General features: G+C 41.3%; 1 protein-coding gene across 6 annotated transcripts; it reads right to left on the bottom strand.

The window, feature by feature from the left end:
* Positions 1 to 307: 307 nt before the first annotated feature.
* tsga10 (testis specific, 10) lies at positions 308 to 26,564 on the bottom strand. Of its 6 annotated transcripts, none has more exons than XM_081700718.1 (22): positions 26,412 to 26,564; positions 24,857 to 24,973; positions 24,580 to 24,645; positions 24,094 to 24,250; positions 23,513 to 23,721; positions 23,008 to 23,163; positions 22,361 to 22,540; positions 21,548 to 21,625; positions 21,078 to 21,229; positions 20,137 to 20,252; positions 18,288 to 18,442; positions 18,085 to 18,140; positions 17,243 to 17,411; positions 16,997 to 17,107; positions 16,458 to 16,643; positions 15,872 to 16,060; positions 15,270 to 15,472; positions 14,607 to 14,711; positions 9,523 to 9,711; positions 8,551 to 9,151; positions 4,212 to 4,320; positions 308 to 447 (listed from the first exon to the last, which is right to left on the bottom strand). In XM_081700718.1, exons 1-20 carry the CDS (start codon positions 26,442 to 26,444, stop codon positions 9,121 to 9,123), a joined length of 2,658 nt encoding a protein of 885 aa, XP_081556844.1. In that variant the 5' UTR covers positions 26,445 to 26,564; the 3' UTR covers positions 308 to 447; positions 4,212 to 4,320; positions 8,551 to 9,120. The 6 variants fall into 6 exon arrangements, with proteins under 6 accessions (XP_081556844.1, XP_081556843.1, XP_035390992.2 ...); XM_081700717.1 differs by lacking the exon at positions 308 to 447 and adding an exon at positions 2,926 to 2,979; XM_035535099.2 differs by lacking the exons at positions 308 to 447; positions 14,607 to 14,711 and adding an exon at positions 2,926 to 2,979.
* Positions 26,565 to 26,677: the final 113 nt, after the last annotated feature.

The raw sequence follows: 26,677 nt of genomic DNA, 5'->3' as shown, positions 1-26,677 counted from the left end.
TCAATTGGTGTAAGAAAATCCCTTCGAAATTTAAATAAACAATGTTAGGCAAAACGGATAAGTGTTTTTAATGACCAAACCCTATCCCTAACCTTTCAGTAACCTAGTGCATGAAAATCGATTAATGGCTTTCCTTATGTCAAGTCTAAGATGCATTTCTGATTTGAATACAATACAGCAGTGAGAGTTATACTATTTTAAATGCCTTATTGAGAACAACAGGTGCTTTATGTGAAATAAATCCAATAGAAGGGATTGATATTTGACTAAATGGTAAGTTGTGCACTCACTGGCTGTCGTCCTCCGAGTCATCTTCACCTTTTCCGCCGTGATGCGTAGTGACATCACTAGAAGACTGGCTCTGCTTTATCTGGCCTTCAGTCTCCTTCCTCTTCAGGCGGCTGAAAAGTCGAGTCTTCAGGAACTTAAACTTTGACTTCTTCCTTGCTAATAAACACAGGTAATAGTACATGCTATAAGTCTGGTGAACTGTGACAAGTGGGAACTTTGCTGAAGTTGATGGGGTGCCATGAACTTGGCATGTTCCCATTTGCATCCACTTCAGATATCATATAGGTATTGACTTCAGATATCATAGGGAATTGACTTCAGATATCATGTAGGTATATGTATATATATACACATACAGCTCCAGAAAAAAATGAGACCACTCCAATTATTCTCTTGTTATAGAACCAGCTGGATGGGAAAAGCAGTGCTAGGACTACCCAAAAAGTAAGGGTAGTCAAAATACAGCTACAGACCATGCCAAAAGAGTTGAAAAGAAAGGTTATTTGAAGAAAAAGAAGGGTTCAATTGTAGCTTTACTGGCAGAAGGATACAGTGAGCATCAGGTTGCTTCCATCTTGAAAATTAAAAAAACTGTGGTTCATAAGAATAAGGTCAAGCAGCAAACACATGGGACAACAACAGCTACAGACTAGCAGAGGTCGAAAACAACTCTCTACTGACCATGATGGTCACCACCTCATTTGAATGTCATTTAACAACCGCAAGATGACATCCAGTGACCTACAAAAAGAATGGCATGCAGCAGCTGGGGAGACTTGCACAGCGAGGATGCTTCGAAACAAGCTTCTGGAGGCAGGGCTGAAGTCATGCAAAGCTAGAAAAAAGCCCTTTATCAATGAGAAGAAAAGAAGAGCCAGACTGAAGTTTGTGACCATGAGGATCGGATCGTAGAAGACTGGAGTAAGGCCATCTTCACTGATGAGTGCAATTTTCAGCTTTGTCCAACATCTGGTCATGTAATGGTTAGATGGAGATCTGGAGAGGCCTACAAGCCAGAGTGTCTTGCACCCACTGTGAAATTTGGTGCAGGATCAGTCAAGATCTGGGGATGTTTCAGCAATGCTGGAATTGGGCAGATTTGTCTTTGTGTAGGACACATGAATCAAGCCACTTACAAAACTGTCCTTCCTTCTGCTCTGACAATGTTCCCCAACTCTGATGATTGTTTTTTTCAACAGGATAATGCTTCATGTCACACAGGTCAATCAAAATGTGGATGCGGGATCAGCAGATCAAGACCCTATCATGACCAGCCCAATCTCCAGACCTAAATCCAATTGAAAACCTCTGGAATGTGATCAAGAGGAGGATGGATGGTCACAAGCCATCAAACAAAGCCGAGCTCCTGGAATTTCTGTGCCAGGGGTGGCATAAAGTTACCCAACAACAATGTGAAAGCCTGGTGGAAAGCATGCAAGATGCATGAAAGCTGTGGTTAAAAATCCGGGTTATTCCACCAAATATCGATTTCTTGACTCATCCTAAGTTTAAATATTAGTACTGTGTTGTTTATAAATGAATATGAGCTTGTTTTCTTTGCATTATTTGTGGTCTGAAATTTCTGTAACTGTTTTGTTATTTTGACCATTAGTCATTTTTATTAAAAAACATGCTCTAAAATACAATATTTTTATCTGGAATTTGGAAAAAAGGTTGCCAGTAATTTATATAATAAAACAAAACTGCTCAGCCTGGTCAAACACATACCCATCAATTGTAAAACTAGAGAAACTGATAATTTTGTAGTGGTCTCTTATTCCGAGCTATATATATGAAATTCATGTCATTGTGTGAATTTCCTATATGATATCTGAAGTTGTGTGATTTGTCATTACATGTATAACTAGTATGGTTGAAACAACTTTTATGAATGTTCAGAATATTCTCCAACCTGTTAGCTCCTCTGTGTCCACCTCTGGGCTTGTCTCCATGATTCTACAGTTTAATCTATGAGATTAAATCATTAAAATTAATTTTAAATGGCCACTCAGCAAATAGTTTTCATTGTTTATTCTTCAACTTTAATCCCTCACCCTACAAGTGCTGAGTGTATGTTAGAATTTCTTGAACACATCGTAGGCGACTGCCTCATCAAGCAGGTTATGAGAACATCAAGAGTGTGCAAAGCTGTCATTAAAGTAAAGCATGGCTACTCTGAAAAATCTAAGTTCAATATTTGTCAATATTTGTTTCACACATCATAATTACTGCATATTGTTACTTCATTGTTAAAGTTACAGTTAACTCTGCTGGAAATATGACATCAGTTTACAGTCTTTCTAGTGTACATGGTCACATGGTCCATAGGGAGATTGCTGTAGGGAGTGTTTAAGATCTTCATCTATTCCAGCCAGGATCACAATACTTATGAATTTTTAGTATTTAGGTCTTACTACACTGCAATAATTAGGGTAAAAAATGTAAGGTCAATAAGAACAAGATGTGTTTCTAATAAAGTGTTTGGTGAGTGGGTATTTAATGTCTATATGCTAAGTATATGTTCACAAGTGCTTGAAATATAGTAGATTTGTATGAATCAAAAGAAATACATGTAAGGAGTAGCCTTTCCTTTGTTTTCCTTTGTGTGATATATCGGAGAGGTTGTTCAGCTGAGTCACCTGATGCATGTGTAGCGTTGACTTGGGCCCAGGCAGAGACAGCCGTTACCTAGAGATGCGCACAGCATGGATGAGGTGATGAGATATTAAATAGAAGTGGTTGTATTTGTGTGTGTGTGTGTGTGTGTGTGTGTGTGTGTGTGTGTGAGAGAGAGAGAGAGAGAGAGAGAGAGAGAGAGAGAGAGAGAAAGAGAGAGAGAGAGACATCTCTTTCACTGCTTATTCTGATTTAGACGCATGCATGCACACACAGTCACAATGTCGCAACCAAGGAAACATAGACTCAGACTAAAGTCCCTGGTCTGTTGGTCTCACACACACACACATTATCCTGTTTTCAGTGCAGAGCTATTTAGAAAAGGGCAAAGCTCTTAACACAAATTTTCCGTGAGTCTTAGGTACCTCTTTGCTTTCAATGTTGGGTCCTCAGTGGAGACTTGCTGATAAAAAAAATAAATTTCTTTATCACTGCTGAAACTTTATCCTGAGCTAGGGAAGCTTTCAAAGAGCAAAATCCACCATTTGATGCACATGTAGTGATTTTAGATGTGTGAACATGTTTTTGTGTACACATTCTGTTACTATCAAATCAGCCAGTAGACTCTTCCACGACTTCATTACTCTTGCGCACATATACACACTCACACACCTGCCACGAGTATTGTTCATTTTCTTTTACCGAAAAATCTGATATCATTGGTTCTCAGAAGGTTTTCACTCCTGCCTGAAACAAGTCACTGCAGGTTATTGTGTTTGTCTAGGGAGAGCAAACAGTTAACAGAACAGCAGACAATAGCGTCTTTATTTAGAACATAGATCAAATGAATTAGGCTAGGTAATACGATGAGCTACGTCACAGAAGAGAATTCTAAACTTCCAAGATTGTATTGTGTAGATTCCGCTATGGTTTGCTTAGGGAGAACTACACAGATCAACTAATGACGATTTCAATCCAGTGACATCACAGAGGATAATCCATCTGACTTAATCCAGCCATTGTGGGTTTTTTGTTTGTATCACGACAATATTCGGTTTGTAAAGGGAAAAGGCAATTGTATGAGAAACAGCAAAACACGTGAAAGCAGATTAAATATGATGTACACGTGAGTACAACAGATACGAGTGCAAAACACCTCTGTAGAAGAAACGTTTGTTGCCAACCCTGCACTATTGAAGAGTATGTTCTATATGGACTGCGCCCTCAGACTTTAATATCAATTAATATATTTGCATGTAGACCTATTTGTGTAAATATTCTTTATCTGGATACTGTAAACTCACCAGCAGGTTGAAATGCAAGCTAAGTGATGCCGCTTTCTCTGTCTCTCCTGGAGCGCTGCCGTAGATTCTTCTTTGTTCCTTGTTTGCCTGTATCTCTCTGGGGAGAAGGCTGAGCACACACACACACACACACACACACACACACACACACACACACACACACACACTGCTTAGTACTAGGGAAAGAGACTGCATGGGAGAATAAATTGAGAAAACATCCCAATTTATATACCTCTATTTGACACAACATATTCAACATGGATAGAGGATACAATGAGAATACAGTGGTATCTGACTGCTTTTTATAGTATTATGAATTGTGACCAACACATTGAAGTCCTTACACAAGGTTTACCTTTAAAGGGTCATACACAACCACTAATGGGAAAATAATAACGTCATTACTGATTATTATATTATGTATTCCTTTTTCTTACTTTTCTGTGTGTGTGTGTGCTCTTAGGGTAAGTTTTTTATTGAATCCCTTTATGAGCTTTTTAAAATAAATCTTGATTTGTATTAAACAATACCATTTCCTGGCTGCCTTCTGTGTTCTCTTTAATGCCAGCCACCCTCTGGTTTGCTGAAAAGTCTCCTAGAAGTTTGCTGACCTGTCTATTTTCGGGTACAAATGCATTTTTAATAGATATGCCGCAGTGATCTTTTCCCTTAAATGTTAATAAACATGTGAAATAAGTAACTGTTCCCTTCAACTTACAGCTAAACATCGACAAATGCAGGTGGAAGTGAGAGCATGTTAAGAGTTAAGCTCCAGTGTGGGTCTTTTTCTGCGAAGGAATTCCACTGAACTTTTCAACATTCTGGCAAGGTACTGGGTATGCTGCACTGTTCCCAATGACTGCCAGTGACACACACACACGCACGCGCACACACACACACACACACACACACACACACACACACACACAGACACACACACATGCACGCACACACAGAAACTCATTACAAAAGCCACTGAACAAATAACAAATCTCAGAACTGCAGTCTCATCACAGCACTTGATGAGTCCCACGAGACCTATAATGAAGGACAATTTCTATAGTAATGTATGCTACTCAAAAATTTAATTAGTGTTAGATTAGTGATATATTAGTGTTAAATTAAATGTTAAGTGTAAGTGTTAAATTAACACTTACATTATTCACCTACATATCAAGGCATAGCTTAGTTATAGTACATCTCCAGTGTACTGACAGTTCTGCCATAACTGAAACAAAACAGGCAAGGCATTATATTATGACAGTCTCCTATTAAATTCATAAAAGGTCTTCCCTATTTGCTAGGGAATCTGTCCCCTAAATGCTCATATATAAAAGCCAGCTGTTTGGACGAGCAGATGTTTTCCTGCTGCATTTACATAGTTCCAGGGCCTGCCTGACCATGCACTGATAAGATCACTAACAGTTATGCAAATTTCCGGGAGTACAGTTAGAGTATCCCCATCGATTAGCCATTACATCACTGAGCCTTCTGTATGCAAGTCCCAGCTGGCCTTTACAGTCTGCCCCAGTACCGCAGCCTTGGTTCTGCTGACAAGCATATTAGCCTCGAAATGTGTCAGTGGGGGGGATTTTGTTTTCTGATCAAAATTTGCTCTTTTGTTTTGTTTTTTTTAACTCTAAAATATTTACAAAATTCTGTGTCTAAGTGTTGACTAGTGAACACTGCCAGGGCTCTGTGTGCTGAAGACAGCAGTGTGAGCTGCTACCAATACCAATATCATTGTTTTGGTTCCCTGCAGGCACAAATACTGGCATAATGATACATTTTGCTCTGGATAAGAGCATCTGCCCAGTGCTGTAAATACAACCTGTGTAACCAGCACAGCTCTTTCCAAAAAGCAGAATCAAACAAAATGAGAAAAATCTCAAAGTTAAACAGCACTAACTAAAAATGTCTATAAACTGTATCTGTAATTGCAATATTGTATGGATTAACTGCACAATCTATATACCTCATTACTTTTTGCTTACTAATCTGCTGTTATTTCTATACCTGGCACAACCAGAGTAGGACATAGAATGTTCTTGCTGTCCTCTGTTAGGAACTAATGTTCATTTTAGACTGTACCTCACTTCCCCGACTGGTCATCTGAATGCCTCTAATTCAGGTGCTGTTGGGCTCAGAAGTAATGTTATCTTCACTGGGAAGAGATACACTGATACACTTATTCATCAGAGAAGGATGTGGTATCTGAGTTCACTCTTTTGCAAATGAATCTGCATACAGACAGCTTTTCCTTACTGATACAGGTGTGATCTTAAAAATAGTACTGATACTAGTAGTAATACTACTCCTCCTGCGATTACTACTACTACTACTAAATAATAATAATAATAACAACAACAACAACAACAATAATAGTTTTTTTGGTATTATTTTGTTGTTGCTTTTGTTGTGAAATATCGAGCCACAAACATTTCATTCATTAATTTTGATCACAACATTCATACTACGTAGTACAGTGCTAGAAGTGCTAAGAACAAGAATGTCCTTAAATACTGTCTCTGAATCAAGTCTGGATAGGCAAGCTTTTTTCTATCATAGCTCAGATTTCGTTATGTTCTGGACAGTGAACCACATTAACTTAAAAAAAAAAATTAATTAAACATTAACTGTCATGTTTGTGTTTGATGCTCTTTGAGGTGCAAGAGAGTGACCATAGCTGATCATTAACAGCATTTTACAGACTCACCAAGTTTCTCAGTACCATACGGAGAGCCCAGACTCTTTGCTCACTGACCTTTGGACAGCTATTATCTGCAGACTGTCTTGGTTGACTAAATCCCTCCTCCAGTAGCAAACACAGCACACCCATCATGAAGAAAGTCTAATAATGATACATTTATCTGTTCCCCTGGTTACTCTCTAAAGAACTCCCAAGCCTAGTTTCCCAAGCCCAAATTAAGTCAGGACAAATACGATATACCATACCTGTTTAGATATTTGAGCCAGTGTAACTGGGGTTATACTCATCATTGATATTCATATAAAACAATAAGGAAGGACATCACATTGTTCAAAAGGCAATGAGTAAAGCATAGAGTCAGAGAGCATCCATACTTAATTAACTTAGAGATGTCGATTATTATACAGTGTAATTCCAATGTGTTTGTTAATCCTTGATAATCTTTGATTTGACCACCACTACACACACCACCACCACCAGCACAAGGACACAGTACACTCCACAAGTCACATGCAGTCAACCATAACCATATAATAAACGTCTATATTATGCACTTTAGGTAATGTACATGAACAGTGCTCATTCAATGCACTATGCATGCAGATTTCAATTAAGATATTGCCCTGACCTGTCTGAGACAGGTGTGGGTAAACCAGTCCAATGTTTGAACAGTTCCCAGCCTTTTAAAACTTTAACAAGACAAGGCTTTGCAGGTGAGATGGGATGACTGGTTCATACCCCATTCTAACCCATATCACTGCAATTACACTATTCAAACACATAATTGTTTGCTATGTACACATACGTATTACTTACATTTGACAAATTGATTAGTTTTTGTTATTTTAGGGTAGTCGCTAGACCAATTCATGATCTTGACCTCAGGTTCCGCTTAATTTAAGTAATATCATATTCTTATATCACCCCTTTGTAAGATGAGCGTTCGATATTTGCTTGATCTTTAGTAGTCTGGGGATGTTTTGGGGGCTGTTTCAATCTGAGAGCGTGTATAGCGGCTGTTTCATCGCTTTAACATCTTTAACATCATCTCCATTCTGTATCAGCTGTATAAAGGAATCTCTTAATAGCGCTTTTGTTGAACGAGGCAAAATCGCAATAAAATCTTGCGGGCTATTTGCGGGATACAGGTTAAACATAGGCTAATTCTACACTAGTTTAAACCGCAGGCTGAGGCAGTGGGGAATAGGGCTGCGTTACAGTCTAAGATCGGATGTAATCTGTACAACGTGTGGATAACACTTCCTCTCGTGTTTAATATTGATTTACCATTTGATTTATCTGACTTGAAGTGATTTATTATTTTACTCGCTCGCTAAAAGTGAACCCAAGACCACTCAAAGTGCGTACAGGCGGGGCTTTATCCTCACTTCGGGTCGACTCAGAGACCTCAAAAAGTGACAAATGTATGTACGTATATACTATATGAGTCTGACAGCGGCAATGTTAAGTCTGGAATGCGTCTTTTGAATTATAACCTTTAATACGTTCCCTTTTTATACAGTATGAACATCCTCATTTTTACTGGACATTCAGAAATCGTATACATACATCCAAATAACATCACAAGTGAATGTAATTAACAACGCAACCAAACAATTAACATCGTACCTGAAAGTGAGAATCCTAGACGCACAGGTGAGCGAGGACAGTGTGTAATGCCAGCCTCAAAACATACTAGGCTTGCTCAACGATGTAAACCGTGATTGGTTAAAATCCGCCGACCTACAAAGCAACGTCACACATCTCCGCCCCATCTACATAGGCAGGTACTATCTATACAGTTTAGAGCAGTATATACCCTAAAATGTGTCTCTGCATTTATTAACGTGTAAGCAATACAAATAATTTTGCTTAGAACTGTGTAATATTTGTGTTCACTCACATTTAATTTGAATAAAACATACAAAATGCAAAAACATTTTTTTCTCAATATGAAGTGATCAATTATGAAAACAACAATGTAAAATGGCAAGAATTCACATCGTATAAAGCAGAAATATAGCATTAATGGAACATCAATATTACATTCATGTCTATTCATTCACAGCACCTGGACAACAACTCAAATAGATTTAAAATAGAATTATTTAATTTATTTCAGCAGGTAATCAAGGATCACAATAAATTTGATGTGCATCCAAAATGAAAACAGGAGAATCCAGTCCAATCCAGGTCTGCTTAGTCATACAGATCTTTAAAATTTACACTCCTGTAGAAAGAAATGAATAAATTATGTATGTAAATCTGTAGTAAACAAATCATAATCATTTAGATAGAACTAATATTCATTAGAAAGTTAGTTTCAGTAAACATGGATTAACATAAGGACATGGAACAGTGTGTTAAAAGCCTTGTGTGAGCCTAATAAGGTTATTTAAAAAGGTAAACTTTCAGTTTTAATGTAGTTATCATTCATTAATTAGGCTAACCCTTTGGTCTCTTAGGAGCTCTGGAGTGTAATTTCTGTCTATAAAACTACAGAAATGTAAGACATTATCATATATGGAGGCAATCAGAGGTGATGGGGTCACGAATTGTGTGGTCCCACTGAGTGTTAATGGCAAAACCATGTGTGCCCACCTGTTGGGTGAGCTCTTGGGTGGTGGGCAGATGGGCATGGCGAGGCTGGAGCGCTCAGGTGACCAGGACACATGAGGGCTGAGGGAGTTGCGGGTGGGCGAGGTGGACGATCGTAGCGTGGACGAGAGCAACGGAGAATGTGGGGATGAAGAGAGACCAAGCCTGCGGAGCTCATGCACCGCACGCTCCCTGAGAGAGAGAGAGAGAGAGAGAGAGAGAGAGAGAGCGAGAGAGAGAGAGAGAGAGAGAGAGAGAGAGAGAGAGATGGACAAAGGTGGAGGGGAGGGAGAGAGAGAGAGAAATCATCATCCCCTCTGTTAAGCACCCTAACATTAAAAGAAGTAGAGGGTCAGGTGGAATCATTATCTGGTATAAATCAGAACTCCTCTGAAATTAGAAAATCATTTATAAGATATATTATAAATTATAAGATATATTCCTTTGTACATTTTACATTCCTCCCAGTGAATACTCTTATAATAACAAAGACATTTTCCGAGTTTCCATGATCCAATCAGCGCCACGCAGGCCCAGGGAAGTGTGCTGATCTGTGGGGACCTAAGAAATATAACTAATCACTCTTGACACACAAGTAAACAGGAATGGAAAAGACCTCCTGCAGCTCTGTCAATGCCTGGGTCTGTACATTGTCTATGGTAGGTGATGAGGGGACTCTATAGGGAGATACACCTTTTGCTCACCCCTTGACAATAGCAAAGTGGATTATATGGTAACAGATTTAGATTTAGATTTTCTCTCAGTGCATTTAGTGTAAAGCCACCAACCCCTCTGTCTGATCACAGCCAAATCACTGTGTTCATTAAAAGGACAGAGACTAACAGTATTGCACCCACACAGCCCAGTAAGCTGTTTATTATGAGGAAACCATACAGATGGGCCCAAAACAGTACAGAAGAGTTCCAGAAAGCAATTAGCTCTCAAGAAACAGTTTAGACACCTTTCCGGACACTACATACACTTACAGTGATAAAGCATCAGTTTTGCAGTTAAGAATATGAATCATATTTTTAGTACAGCTGCTCAAATATGTAACCTAAGACAAGTAAGGAACAAACCAAAAAAAAAAACAAGAGAGGATTAGGAAAAAAATTTGGAAAATGTCATGTTGGGGAGGCGAAGCAGGATGCACAGATGAGCCGAACTGAACAAACACGTTTCTTAGCACACATAAGAAACAGAAAGCAAAACACAAACAACGGCACTACATATAAATGAGACAGAATGCACCATGTAATAAACAGTAATACGAACACTCTATGGCTTGTAACAGCTCACACGAGTTAAATACAGACAAGGATTGACCACTACACAAGGACTTAAATATATATATTAAATGATGACTAACAAGGGACAGGTGTAACACACAAAGACACACACACACACACAGGCATGGGGAGGAGTCGAGGAAGTGGGGCCCGTGCCGTGACAGAAAGAATGAACACGTTTTGAATCACTAGACAATACATTTCCCAATACAACACCTGAACAAAAACATCATAACTGAAAAATTGAATATAGTACTTCCTTGATATCTGGAGTCAAGGTTTGTAACACCAATTTTCAAAAATGGAGATAAACTCGACCCTAATAACTACCAAGACATCTGTGTGAACAGTAATCTTTGGAAATAATTCTGTAATATTAATTCAAGACCTACAGACTTCCTTATGAAACACAATGTCTTGAGTAAAAGTCAGATTGGATTCCTACCAAATCACCACACATCAGATTATATTTACACCCTACACACCCTAATTGACATACATGCTAACCAGAACAAAAAAAATTTGCATGCTTTATAGACTTCAAAAAGCACAGTTTTTACACAGTTTGTCACAATGGTCTATTCTACAAATGACAGGAAAGCAGTGTAGGGGTAAAGCATATGACATAATTAAATCCATACACACAAAAATTAGGTGGAGTATAAAGATTAGCAACAAAAGGACCATGTTCATGTCTCAGGAGCATGGAGTGAGACAAGGCTGCTGCTTAAGCCCAACATTATTCAACATTTATATCAATGAATTATCCACCATTTTAGAACACTCTGCAGCACCTGGTCTCACTCTACAGCACATGACTCAGAAATCAAATTTCTGCTCTATGCAGATGATTTGGTTCTGCTTTGGACCTGCTGGAGACCCAGACCTCGGCCCTAGCAGTGAGCCCGACAAAGGTCAAAACCCTTATTTTTTAAAAAAGAGCCAGATCTCAGGGAAACACACCATGCTTCACATTAGGGACACAAACACTAGAAACCTGTACAAATTACAATTACTTAGGACTGAAGATTAGTTCATGTGGAAACTTCAATCCAGCAGTCAATGAACTGAGAGAGAAAGCATGCAAGGCATTCCCTGCAATCAATTTAACATTCAAATACCAATTCATATTTGGCTCAAAATATTCCAGTCTATCATAGAACCTATTCTGCTGTATGGTTATGAAGTGTGGGAACCACTTTCAAATCAAAATTTTAAACAATGGAACAAACATCCAGCAGAAATTAAGCACTCTGAATTTTGTAAAAATATCCTACAAGTGCACAGGAAAACAACAAATAATGCATGTAGAATTTAATTAGGAAAATTTCCGCCTATTACTAAAATATTTTTTAAAAGATTATTAAATACTGGCTACACTTAAAAAACACTACACTACAAACCACTACAAAGCCCTGCAATACCAAGAGCTGAGCAGAGATAAGAGTCTCACACAGCTGGTCCTGACAGTGAGTTCATTAACCAACAGTAAGACTGTTATACACCAGGACCAGTCTGAAATACAGTCAGAACAAACCAAATTAATCACTTGAAAAATAAAACTACATCACCCATTGGAACACAAAATATAAGAACAAAGCAAAATGCAATGTTATCTGGCATTTATACAGTGCAGATTACCTGTTCACTGTGACTGATATTAAACACAGAACCACATTGACAAAGTACAGACTCAGCCAGTCTGGCCATCCAGACCGGCCGATATAAGAAATCATGGATGCCCAGAAAGCAGAGAGACCCTGCCAGCAGTGAAACAATGACACTGTAGCGAAAGAGCTGCACTTTCTCAGATACGTCAGATTTACTTCACAAAACATGATGTGATACACCCCAACTTTAAATGTCTTTCTAATACTGACAAACTGTCCGTCCTATTGGGAGAAATGAAAGAAAGCAGCAATTTAGCTGGGCAATATATATCTTCCTGCCACAACATGAGGGACAGTGAGTAGCCCACCAAAACACACACACACACACACACACACACACACACACACACACACACACACACACACACACACACACACACTATATTGCCCTATTTATAAACACCTTTATGTGTCTAATTATTTATTTCTTCCTCTCCTCATTATTTATTTACCTTTCTTTTCAATTCTCTTTATCATCTTGACCTCTTCCAATTATTATTTCATACCAATTAACCAATTACAGTTCATAATTATAACATAGAATTATGCTTAATTTCCTTAATTGCAAATGTTCATTCATGCTGTTTACTGCAATACTGCTTTGGCAATACTGTTACTGTAAATGGTCATGTCAATAAAGCTTACTGAATTTAATTGAATTGAGAGAGACAGGGGTTGAGGGGGAGAGAGGGAGAGAGAGAGAGAGAGAGAGAGAGAGAGTTGAAAAATCTGCCTGACGAGTAGAAGGTGCTGTATGTTCTTGGTGAACAAAAAGAGCTCAGCACACTGGCTGTAATGTACATTCACAGTCTGAGGGACACTGAGTGAACATATCAGATACCAGAGCTCCATTATTATTATTATTATTATTATTATTATTATTATGATTATTATTATTATTATTATTATTATTATTATTATTATTATTATTATTATTATTATTATCTGTTATAGAGGTAATGGTGCACATAATAATAGTAATAGGAGTAATAGGGTTGGTACTGAACTCTGCATGAAGGCTGATCTCTAAGAACAGAGTTGGTGACCACTGAGCTACAGTTAACTAACTTATCTTTGCTAGCTAGTAATCGAGCCTTCAAAATGTTAATTTCTTCATCAAAGTGTTTCTGTGTGTGTGTGTGTGTGTGTGCGTGTGTGTGTGTGTGTGTGTGTGCGAGAGAGAGAGAGAGAGAGAGAGAGAGAGAGAGAGAGAGAGAGAGAGAGAGAGAGAGAGAGAAAAAGATTGAATTAAAGACAATAAAGGCAAACCCGAACGTAACACAGAATGAGCAACCATAAGCTGGCCACTGAAACAGGAAGGCACATGAAAAGCTGGGTGGCCAGAATCTGTAACCACTGCCTGTCAGGAGAGTCTGAAACTGAGTCCATTTGTACTTTCATATCCAAAATACGAAACCATGAGAGAATCCTTTCTGCACAGAATTACTAACAAGATCCCCACCTTTCCCACATTGACTGATACAGAAAAACTGAAAATATTACTGGGCAAACATATAAAACATAAGATCAGAGAAAACACTATAACACATACATTCACAGTTATTTACTGTTTGTAATCTAATGTCCTTTTCTTAGTTACTTTTATTATTTACTTAATTGTTTTATTTTCTAGTCTCTATAAAAACTCATTCATTTGTATATTAATAATACATGTACATATACTGTATTGCTTTGGCAATATAGGTATTTTATCCTGTCATGCCTGTGAAGCACATCTGATTTGATATGAGACAGAGGGAGAAAGTGAGACACAGACTCAGAGAGAGAGAGAGAGAGAGAGAGAGAGAGAGAGAGAGAGAGAGAGAGAGAGAGAGAGAGAGAGAGAGAGACAGAGAGAGAGGGACAGGGAAAGAAAGCGGGAGTGTGTGGTAAAGAAACAAACATTCACATAATACTAATACTAATAATAAGAAGTAGAAGCACTACCACCACCCCCAACGATAACAGTAATAATAATTACAGTAACTCTCTCTCTCTGTTTCTCTGTCTGTCTGTCCAATATTCAAGTATAAATTCACCCCAAATGCTATTAGGACTATTATTTGTAACCCAGATTATTGATAGGATTATTACTTCTGATATTAGGTTTATTATTTCTTACTCTCACCTCTCAAAGCGCTCATTGGAGAGCTGTTTCCTGGTGGCCTCCAGGTCAGCCTCCAGCTGTGCTGACCGAGTTTTTAACTGCACCATCTCCCTGCCCTGAGTGCTCCTGGAGCAACAATTCAGAAGAGCAGAACAGTACAGCAGAATGCAATTCAACCGACGACAGCCCAGCTTCACAGCCAACAAGCTTTAACTTTACTAGTATTAGCCTGGCAGGGAGAGTGGTCAAAGTCATATATATGGCCTTCGTGCATATATTTGAGCTATGGTTTTTAATTGTAATGAAGGCTGTGCATGATCATAACCTATGAATACAGTTAGGATAAGTTGATAACTTATTTTGTAGGGGATTTCCTGCAATTTTTCATTATCCATGTTGTTTATGTTTTGTTTTCATCCTGGCAGAAAATATTAAATCCTACCATTCTGACAGCATCTGTTAATGAGGCTTATTTAGTGCTAGAGATTGAGAATTATTTGCAAAATTCCACATTGGTAGGTTTGTACATGTCTGCTCATATGATTCCTATTCTTTTTGCTTGCGCCATTATATTCAGGTCCGCTTTAGTAGCCTAGCAAGTTGAGACAGCAGGCAGGCAACTCAAGCTTGCTCACTGTGATATTCAGACCACCACCACCACCCAACCCAACCTTGCCCACTCACGCCTTGCTATCAGCCACAGCGAGTTTATCACGCAGGAGCTGGATCTCGGTGAGTTTCTCCTGCGAGCCAAGCTGCCGATGCAGTTCCTTCTCCCGCACGTCAGACAGCAGGCCCTGGAGGCTGCGTGCCGCTGCCCGCTCGCTGGTCAGCTGATCACGTACGAGCTCTGCCTCTGAGCGCCACATCTCCAACTCCTGCCGCACCTGCCAAAATAAACAACAACAACAACAACAACAAATGTCATACACTAAAAGTAATATTTATTTGGTCAATCATTATGTCTAAATCTGAGAGAATAAATTGATACTGTAGCGGCAAAATAAATCCCACCTACATCTAAAACGTTCATTTTTATTTACATATTTAAAATGTGTTTCCTGTGTGCCCACGGTGATTTTATAGCACCTTGAATTGCCTTGTGTACAATATGTGCAATATAAATAACTTGCCAAAATGCACAATGATAATACACTGATGGAATATGACACACACCTCACACACACATATATACACACACACACACACACACACACACACACACACACACAGTCCATATAAATGGTGTTGTATAACTGCGTGTGGGTAACAGAGGCGGCACCTACAGTCTCTTTGCTGGTGTCCAGTTTGATGCAGAGCTCGCGCATCTTCTCCAGGTCATGCTGCGCGTGCGACCGCTCCGCCTCCACCCTCCGCAGCTCCGCCTCCACATGCTGAAGCTCTGCCTTCTGCTTCTGCAGTGTGTGGTTCAGCTGGGACAGCTCAGCACTCTGGGACTGTTTAGCACTGAGCGCCTGAAAGAGAGAGAGTGTGAGAAAGAGTGAGTATGAGTAGAGTGTTGGCTCTTTTTTTCTTAATAAGACACTGCTGTCATCTTCAGCTTCATCAGTATAAGTGTCTAAACATGTGACCCTGTAATGATCAAAACGCTAACTATATTTACTCTGGAGATCAATTTAACACTGTAAAAGCCACTTAGTCATATTTGTTTATGGAAAGTGTTTGTCCTTATGCTTTCACCTTGCCTTTCTCCAGTTACTTGTGTTAACAATAATAAGCAGACCACCAAATAAATCCAAATAAATAATCCCAGCTGGAGTGTTGCAGCAGTCATTTCCCTTTCCATCGTCTGGGTGAGCTGAGCTAACCAGGCTCTGTGGCGATTGCTCTAGCCGTGCTGCCTGTGCCCACCTCCTGCAGACTGCCCTCCAGGCTGTCCACCCTGGTCTTCAGCGCGCGCCTCTCTGAGTCTGAGGTGTGGAGCCCCATGCGCAGCTCGGCGGCACTGGCCTCCGCCTCCCTGGCCTGCTCCTCCCAGCCACCAGCCTGTGCAGACGCCTGCCGTCGACCTTCCTGGAGCTCGTGGCACTCGCGTTCCTGCTCAAGACATACGGTTTAAGGGTATGTGGGCTGTAAGGGAGTGTGGTCAAATGCGACTTGGGCTGCAGTTTAGGGAGCGTGGTTGAATGCTCTGCAAGCAGCTGTTAGGGTGCATCGTTAAATGGTGCATGGGTCACAGTTAGGGAGCGTGGTTAAATGCCATGTTCCACCATTCCAGGAAGCAGAGACTGGCTACTGAGGCTCCCTTAACCAAGGGATCGCATTCTAATGGGCCGGAAAATCCTTTGGAATACAATAACTCTGGAGTGCGATTACAAAATATAGATAAAATGCTTAAATCATCTTAACCTATGCATTAAACAGGGAGCTGTATATGTATATGACTACACCTTGGAGGACAGCAGGTCTTTGATGCGAGAGGTGTCAGACATGTAGTTCTGCACTTTTCTCTCCAAATCCGCCTTCTCCTGACCAGCCTCATCCAGTTTGAGCTGCAAAGCCTGCAACAGAGGCAAAGTCACATGTGAGATATATTTTGCTTTTAATATAAGCGTTCTGGAACTTTAGCCTGACACCAGCTGCTACAGGAAGCACTTTCCTCTGCCCACGGTTTAGCCATCCAGAGGGACCCTTACCTGGCAGTCCAGTCGGACCCGGTCAAGGCCGCTTCTAAGTTGCGCGGTCTCTCGCAGCATGGCCTCCTGGGCCTTCAGCGTGGTGGCCAGCTCGTCTCCCAGGTCTGACACCTTCATCCTCGAAGCGTCCAGCTCCCTCTCCCTGCCGCTCATCATCACTCTCACAGCACTGCAGACATGCAGAGACTCCGCTATTGCTAGGTTAGCTTTTTCTATTTCTATATGGACAGCCTAGCTGACTTTACAATGTCTTCCAATATAGTCATTATAATACTGATCGATGGTATTATATTTGTTATTAACATGAATACACAGAATAATTCCACCAGTATTGGACTGAAATTTTATTTAGCTGAGTTCCAGTTACCTAAGTTAACTGATCACTGGTATTTATTCTATGAGTATACACAACATGGCCCTACAAATGTTACTATTCTATGAGGGCAGATTTGGGGAATGGATGAGAATACTATACCATGCTATGCAGCTCTTCAATCTATGTAAAAAATTGCTTACATGATAGAGAGTGCACCAATTAAGTTAGTATTTGAGAACCCCAAAAAGCATCCTTAACTAAGGTCTTCGTCAGATGTTTTAGGAGCCTCATACATACTGCACAGTGATAATATTAAGTTCATTACACCTTCATTGCTAGATAACATAGCGTACTGCTAATAAATCCACTTGTTATTCCGATGTAATAATATATAGGACTATGTTATAATCATATGTATGTCAGCTTCTCCTTTAAAAAGGTTCTGCAGATTGAAAGCAGGTGAATTTGCAAAGTATTCTTGTTTCTGAGGTGATTGGCTTTCCATGACATGAGAGCAGTTACTTACTTTGTGGTAGTCTCCAGGTCTTTGATTTCGAGTTTCAGAGCATGCATGGTGCTTTCCTAAAATGGAAAAACAATCTGTTGTTCTCAGTGAATGTGGCTTTGTGAAGAAGCACTACACAACCTCCAGATGTTGATGTAGATACATTGTTTTTCATCCAGCTGAATGTTTAAAGTGTGTGTGTGTGTGCGCGCGCCTTGTCATACCTTGTCTTCCAGCTGCCTGTTAGCAGAGCTCAGCTGACAGCTCTTCCTCTCTAGCTGTTCCTGCAGGGCATCTCTGCACTGCCCCAGTTCTGACAGAGTGCCTTGCATGACACTCAGCTCCTCTTTGAGACCCACCACCTCCTTCAGCAATGACTCTACACACACACACACACACACACACACACACACACACACACACACACACACACACAGTGGAAAGAAAAATGAACAGCATCACAGGAGTCTGGGCGTCCTGCTCCACGACCTTCGGCACTCGGGCCACACGTTACAGAATGACCAACAACTACAGGACGCCAGCTCCTTTGGCTAAAGACGGACTTCCTAGCGGGAGGTGCGTAGACACCCCCGCCCTGTCACCTGGATCCCAGGAGATTGGGGAGAGGACCGTGACTGGTGTCTGTGTCCACTCCGGAAGTGGAGGGGAACACCCCCAGGAAATTCTTGGGGGGGCCTAAGGCTATTGAGCCTGGGCCAAGGAGGACCGAAGGGCACCACAACAACCAGAAAGAGGGCGGTTGCTTGGAGCCAACGGGATCTCAGGTGGGCAGAGTTGAAGCCTGAGTCCCTTCCCTTCAGCGGACTCGCCAGTGAGACTGGAGGGGTCTGCCCAAAGCCCCGGAGGCAACCCGCCTCTGGGACGCTCCTAAAGCGGCAGGCAAGGGGAGGATCGCTGGGGAGGGTAGCATGTCTGGAACCGGAGCAGACATGCACCCCCGCGTGTCCATTGAGACCACGTCACAGCGCCTTATGTGTTCATGTGTGGGCGCTATTGTTTGTCTGTGTTTGCGCCTCTTGTAGGTCTACAGGCAAAACACTATGGGAGCGTACCGGACTGCCCTGAGAGAGGCAGGGAAGCTGCCTTTCTCCCTCTCGCTACGAGGTCTCCCTTGTTGGCAGCACCTGGCCTGCCTGGTACTGGATGGGCACCGGGCATTGCCGTGCTGTGTGTGTGTTTACATGTACATGACGCCCTGAGGTTTGCATTCACTGGAAGGATGCGTCGGGAACCGCGCCCCTTGGGAGGGGGCCTCTCGCGAGTCATGTGGTTTGGCTTGCCACGTGCAGTGGGAGGGTTTTGTTTGTAACGCCTGCACACACCTGCACCTTGTTTGTCTTTGTGTATTTAAACCCACGTCAGTGTGTGCGGTGCTGTTGGTCATTGTTGATGTAGCGTGTTAAAGTCATTGTATGTTAGTGGTAACCATCGTCGATGTTTATGTAGTCTGTGTTAATGTTCATGTTGTTTAAAACTTTGTGTTCGCATTTACTGTTTTGTGTGAGTGCCCCCATTGTTTTCGTTTTATGTTAATAAACGTTTGTCCGTGTCACAAGAGTATGTGCGTCCTGCCACACGCCCTTCGGCACTCGAGCCACATGCTACATGTATCCACAAGTATATAATTATATTTCCACAGATTTTACTCTAACTCTGCTATCTACTGTGAAGCTATGAGCCCATAGCACACTGACCCAACAGCCAACAAACGCAAGCATTCAATGGTTTTATACTGCTGTTTAGAACTGCCAAATGTGTGTGAAAAGGGAGAACTCTCTAATGGTCATGTTCAAGTATGCCACAATGGTCAATGGTCATGTTCAAGTATGCTACAGCAGTTTAGCTTGACAGAATTTTTGATACTAACCTATTTATACCAGTATAAGGACATGTTTTGATCACAATTCACTTCAGTAATTCAGACTGGACAACAGTTTTCACCGAAAGCAGTAAATATAACTAAACTCCAAGCAATTGGAGTGTTTTTGTTGCCATGTGATGGGGCCAGAGCTACTCCCAATTGGCTACTGGGCCCCAGAGGGCGTCCCTCACCGCTCCTCTCCTCCAGCTGCCTGCTCCTCTCCTGTGTGCTCTGCAGCTCTGTCGTCCTGGTGGCTAGCCGCCGATTTGCATCGCTCAGTGAGTTCTCCGTGCGGCCGTGGCACACCCTGGCACCCACCCAAAGACACACAGACACAATGGCTAGGACGGGAATGGAACCACGATGCTGGCACGATGCCGAAACCACCACTCGCCCTGTTAAGCACGTTATGATCCCTGTTCAGTTCTTCACAAAATGTTTACAAAATATGACCAGAAACAGTGTATCTAGCATTCCAGCTGAGGTAGAGTCTACACATTGAAAGAAATTAATATTGTACCTTAGGAGGTGAAGTCTTATGGTTAGAGTTATCAAAAAAAAAAAAAAAAAAAAAGCTACAAATGCAATAATGTCATCGGTCAGATAAACAATGTCACTAGTCAGCTCTTACTAGAACCAAATCAATGAACGGCTAATCCAATCAACATAAACTCTGCTAGCTGGAGTCATTCTTAACTGACTTGCTTAAGAAGAATGTGGATTTGCATCAGGGCTATTCAAATAAAGCCCAAGTGTTTATATGTTTTTGTTCCAACTCTTCAGGGCTCTGCCTCTTTCACAAATGGCCACACCTCCTTAATCAAGAAAATACCCTAACTCGTCGAGAAACCATGTGCTGCAGGGTTTTCCTAAAAAAAATTGTAAATATTGTAAATTGTAAATACTGTAGACCTAAGCTCAGTAGCATTGCTTCATATGCATTTTGAAATGCACTTCTGAAGAAAACCCGTTGAGAAACCATGTGCTTCTCTGCAAGGTTTTCCTTAAAAAAAAAAAAAAAACAACTGTAAATACTGTAGACCTAAGATCAGTAGCATTGCTTCATATGCATTCTGGAGTGCACTTCCGAGGAAAATTCGTAGATCTGAAGGAGGCCCAGTAGCCCGCAAACCTGAGCGTGTTGTACTGGTTCCTGAGGCGGCCGAGGTTGTCCTGGCTGGCGGCGAGCTTTCTGCTCAGCGTGTGTACCTCCTCCTCCAGCGCTGCCGTGGCCTCCCTCGTCTGTGTCTGCCTGCACTTCTGCTCTCCACGCTCCTGCTCCAGCTGTGTGTGTGTGTGACCCCCCCCCCACCACTGTATTTACTCCAGTTATGCAGTTTTTAAGAGCTATAGCTATAAATGATCTGCTAAAGCAGTGTGCATGTATTGGTACAAACCTTGACTTAACAGCTATGGTAAGTTAGGTTATTATACTTTGTTTAAGGAACATTGTTTTTGAAGGGCTGGTTTTTCTCTGACTACTAACGCTGATCTCAAGTCAGTTGTGAAGCTTCCAAACACAGTGAGCGGTTGTTGGAATAAGCATGGGCACTGATCTGAAGTGAGGGAGTATGTCCAAAGATCTCAGTGAGGGATTCTTACTGTCAATACAGCATTCTGCAGATCCTCCACTCTTTGCTCCAGGTGAGCTCTCTCACTTATAGCTGTCTCCTGAGAGATCTGAGAAAACACACAGAGGAAAAGATGCAAGGTTGGAAACACCCACGCCACACATACAGACAGACAGACAGACGCAAACACACACACACACACATTTACACACACTCAGTATTGCCCATACTCCCTAGAGGGAGATGATTCAGCTCTACTTTGTTTTGTAGAAGACACATATATAAGCAATTTTCCATAACTGCATCATACAAATAACATATGACACAGGTGTGTGCACATATGTATGCATACTCAACACTGCACAAAACAATAACACGGAAGAGATCATTCAAATATACAAAAAAGGCTATATCTTGAATATTTTTTTATTAATTAATTTATTTTTATTTTATCTTACATTTTAGAAAACATAGCACACCAACCCAGCATTATCCATCAAAAATGAGCAAACCTGGATGTTCACGTTAGAATGTTCTCTTTGTTAGAAATGATCGGGTCAGGGTGCTCTGGGCTTAAAAATGTTAATCTCTGTCCCACTCAGTCTCTCTCGAGCTGTCTGTTGGTTTATTTTACCTTGAGCATCTCGCTTTTAGTCACTCTCTGACCACCTTACCTCACACCTCCTTCTAAGGCTTTCTCTCTTTCAGTCACATGTTGAATCTCTCTTTGTCTTTCCATTGCTTCTCCCTCTCATACGGTTTTTGTGCTTGAGTCTCTCTCTCACTCTCTCCCTCTGGCTGTCTTGAGTCTCCCTTTCTCTTTCATCCTCTTTGAGCATCCTACCTTAAGTCTCTCCCTCAGGCTGTCTCTCTCTGTGCTCATGCGGTGCAGGTCGGACCTGGCCTCGTCCCTCTCGGCCTCCAGGCGTTTGAGCATGCTCTGTGCTGTCACGCTGCTCTTGGGCCCCCGCGATGCTTTCGACCGCAACACCTCCCGCCGAAGGTTCGCTATCTCCTCTTGAGCCTGTGCAGGAGGGAGGAGATGTCACATCCATCCAGCATAGATCCACATAGACCCTTTTTCGGATTTTTGTTTAAATGAACAATTTGTGTTACTTGACGGCTTGGTTACTTGCTACGTCTAATCTTGTAAAACATCTCATGAGTAACAACAGGCTGGTAATCAATGTCATCTATGTAATGTATGCTAAATATTAGGAATCTTACAGTAAGGTGGGTAAGAAGGAGCTTCAAAGAGTTAAAAGGATCCATTAAACCAAATAAGGTAAATTCAAATAACTATTTTAAAAAAAACCCCACAAAATCCTGAAAAACATTGTTACATAGGCATGCAATTAATACCATTATACAGTGGAATATGTTGGCTGAGGATCGATTTGCATCTTTGTTTTATTAAGAAAAGTCAGTATATCTGCAGTAAGCCAGTATATTGGTGGTAAATGAGGCTGCCTGCTGGAGACAGGTCCCCACCTGCAGGTAGTGTGCTCTTGTCTTGTCCCGGTCAGTCGTGAGTACTCGGACATTGGCCTGCATCTCGGAGAGGTGACGCTCGTATTTATCCAGCATGCTTTGCATCTCATCCCTTTCTCGCAACGCCCTCATAAGCTCTGAGTCGTATGTGCCACCCTAAAACACACACACACACACACACACACACACACACACACACACACACACACACACACACACACACACACACACTCTTTGATATATCAAATACTCACATAACTAAGCAAACGCAACCATAACTATCACCATGTTTTCAGAAACAAACACAGAAATGAAATGATAAACATTATTTCATCATGAAATGATAGATATACAACATCCCCTCCATCTGATATACCCAAGACAATCCAAGACCCAACTTTGATAACACAGGAGTTCTATAAGGGCAGAGCTCTGATGTGTAGGCCCCATGCGCCTTACAGAGCACTGTTGTTTTAGCTGCCATGCTGTGTCCACTCACTGCTACCTTTACAGGGGTGTGCCTGGTCGGGCTGTGGCAGGCAGGGGGTGCCCTGGTGGGGCTACCCAATCTACGCGTCCTCTGCATGCTCCTGCCTTTCCCGTTGTCCAACCTGTGGCTCCCCGCCTCCTCCTCAGACTGGCGTGGGAGGTGGTTCGTGTGAGAGCCACGCAGCCTGGTGGTGTCTGTTGCTGTGAAATGGTCCTGCTGGCTTCCTGAATGAGGGGCAATGAACATGCCTGTTCACCCCCTCACAGCCGGCGCAACTGATGAGTTAGCACTGGTTCCTTCTCTGGCTCACAGATATGCTTAAATATGCTTAATGGCAATAAGCAGGTATAAGACGTGATCAGGCATTACCCGATGTAGATGTAATATGAGCCAGAGGTTCCCTATCCAAGAAATAGGTACCGCCACCCTGTCCACATATTCCAGCTGTCAACACACTTCTGCATCCCTTGCTTACCTGCTCACCAGCCCTTGGTTACCTCGTTCAGATGTAAAACCTGGAGAAGAACATGAACCTAGTCTTGGCTGGGGCTTGTCCAAGGACTGAACACTTGCACCGGATATCCCTAGGAACTCACCAGTGAGACAAAGCCGCTGCACCTGCCTGTGCAGCTGGCTCTGTTTGGTCCGCACCTGCTCCAACAGAGCCTCCAGGCACTGACTCTGTTCGGCCTTGGAACTCAGAAGGCACCACTCTTCCTCATCATCTGACCATGAAGTCTGGGTTGCCTCATTCTTGTTGGTCAAAGAGTGTGAAGAGATGGGCAGACAATTGTGGAAAAGTTGGGTTGCAGAAAAAACCCCAGAATGGCCAATTAAAACTTTTAACTGTTATTCCCTTAAATGGGACAGTGGTAGCTCAGTGGTTAAGGTACTTGACTAGTAATCAGATGGTTACCAGGTCAAGTCCCCCCACCACCAGGCTGCTGCTGCTGCTGCTGTTGGACCCCTGAGCAAGACCCTTAACCCTCAAGTTGTGTTCAGTCAGAATTATAAGATGCTATGAATAAAAAGTGTCAGCTAAATGTAAGATGTGATCTTGCAAATGAGTCGAATATGCTTACAGTGTTAAGGATGGCAACAGTATGTTCTAGTGAAGTGATTTTCTTCTCAAGATTGTCAGCAACAGTCTGTAAAAAGATATAAACTGAGTTGTGAATAATGTATTTTTAAAACTGGCTTGGATTAACTGTGGCACATTGCCTTGATGTGTGCTTGGGTATATTAAAAACCTGCTAATCTCGTTAAGGTCTGGCTAACTTTCCAAAATACTGACTGTGAAGCAAAAAATTCAAATGCATAAAACAAACACCCCCACCCCTCCCCACCAATCTCGGCTACCTCCTCAGTCTCAAGCGGGACTGAATTCAGGTCCAACTGAGCATCTGTTTCGAGCTCCGACTTGGCCGCCTCCTGCTGGCTGACCTGCGTGCTTAACTCTCGCAAAGGCTGATCAGCCTGGAATGAATAAAGTTAAAATCAATCACACAGTCAATGGCGGTTTACATTTAGGTGTAGTGAATGTGTTTTTGCCTACTTTAACCGGACTTCTGCTGGTGTTTTGCTCATTCATGCTCTCTAATTCGATTGTACATGCTATTGACTGTCACGTGTTCGTTCCACCTAATTATTAAAGCTAATTTGTAGCATTAATAATAAAAAACAGTAATGACATCACCTTGGATTCAGTTATTTCCAAGATAATGTTGGAAACGGTAGCTAGCTCGTCTAATTTAACAAAACAGTTGCTGTTTCTTAACGTAGCAAGCTGTCTAGCTACCAGAACACAATCTTCGAAGATGTTGTCATAGCAACTTAAATTACATGGTCCTGCAAAAAACGACCAAAACTATCGAACTAACTGTGTGTGCGTGTGCGTGTGTGTGTGTGTGTGTGTGTGTGTGTGTGTGTATATATATATCTATATATCTATATATCTATATCTATATCTATATCTATCTATATATATGTGTGTGTGGATAAAGAGAGAAATAGTCAAAATTGTAGTGAAGTACAGTTTCCAGAGAAACAGGACGTTTCGTAGAAAGGTCCTTCATCAGATGTGCAAGCAAATGCAAATGCATTTATTTTGCTATGTCAGCTCGCTGCCTAATGATACCCAATTTAAATAGACAGTAAGATACTAACAAGTTAAGCTAGTTAGCTAGCGTTAGCGGTAAGATAACAGTATTTGCTGCTGTGCATGTCGCTCTTAAATTCACATCTGGTGACCATTCTTCTGTAACACTTTTTATCTGTTCATTCACATATTTGTTTAGGTCAACCAGCTTCCGTGGTTCTATTACCTTGCAATGAAATGACATTACAATTTATAAATTACATTATAATTACCTTTCTATCGCAACTCGTATTACGTAGTCTAATAAAAAGGATACAGGTCCCACGTTTCAGTCCCTCACATTCAAACAGCTGTATTTTGTATGATGAAGACCGACAAATCACAGTTCACCATTAAACAGCAGTCAAAGGCTTCTGAAACACAGCAGCCAATGAGAAGACTCGTTCTTTTCTCGTTTGCGTCTGTTGTCTTGACGACGAAGTATCACTAACAAAGTTTAACTAATTATACAAACAGGCTAATTAGGAAATCATTACCACGTACATTTTTAAACTTGCGAATAATATCTCCCAAATACTAAGAACATATACACTTAATAATACCTTTGGTAATCAGTTTAAAGTTTGTACAAAATAAAGCTTAACACCGTGCAGAAACAGCGGACAGTAGTTCCTATGATGTGTGTTTACGAATCAGACGTTCAAAAATTAGCGTTAGCGTTTGAAAAAAACAAGTTATCTAGTTAGCTAACAATTTCAACTAATCCCATCCTTTACAGTGTTTACGAAGAAACCTCGAACAGTCCTTTTTAGATACCTTTTCTTCGCCGTTTTCAACCAATTCATCCATAGGGTCAAGTAAAGTTTAGGGTCAAGTGGAGTTTATCAGTATTTTATCAGTTTATCAGTTTCTGCTGGCTGTACTGTGAAGGCACATTCAAAGTGGCTTCGCACTATTACACTATTTACAGCATACTAATAGGATGGTGTGAACATTCAGTAGAATCCCGCGAGTCCAGGAGAGGGCGATCCCACATCCACAACAGCAGCTGCCAACATTGAGTGAACGTGCGCTAATTGTCG

Source organism: Electrophorus electricus, chromosome 18, assembly GCF_041902795.1.
Source record: "Electrophorus electricus isolate QZ-2024a chromosome 18, ASM4190279v1, whole genome shotgun sequence".
Taxonomy (NCBI): Eukaryota; Metazoa; Chordata; class Actinopteri; order Gymnotiformes; family Gymnotidae; genus Electrophorus; species Electrophorus electricus.
Note: the sequence above shows the minus strand (reverse complement) of the source record. Positions and strands in the feature narration are given on the sequence as shown.

Bases quoted from the DNA above. Each gene is read 5' to 3' on its own strand.
- tsga10 (XM_081700718.1), bottom strand. From the start codon at position 26,444: ATGGATGAATTGGTTGAAAACGGCGAAGAAAAG. The intron at 21,230-21,547 runs GTAAGAATCCCT...ACACACACACAG, and splicing joins TGCAGAATGCTGTATTGACA to CTGGAGCAGGAGCGTGGAGA. The intron at 16,061-16,457 runs GTGGGCACAGGC...TCTCTCTTTCAG, and splicing joins TGGAGGGCAGTCTGCAGGAG to GCGCTCAGTGCTAAACAGTC.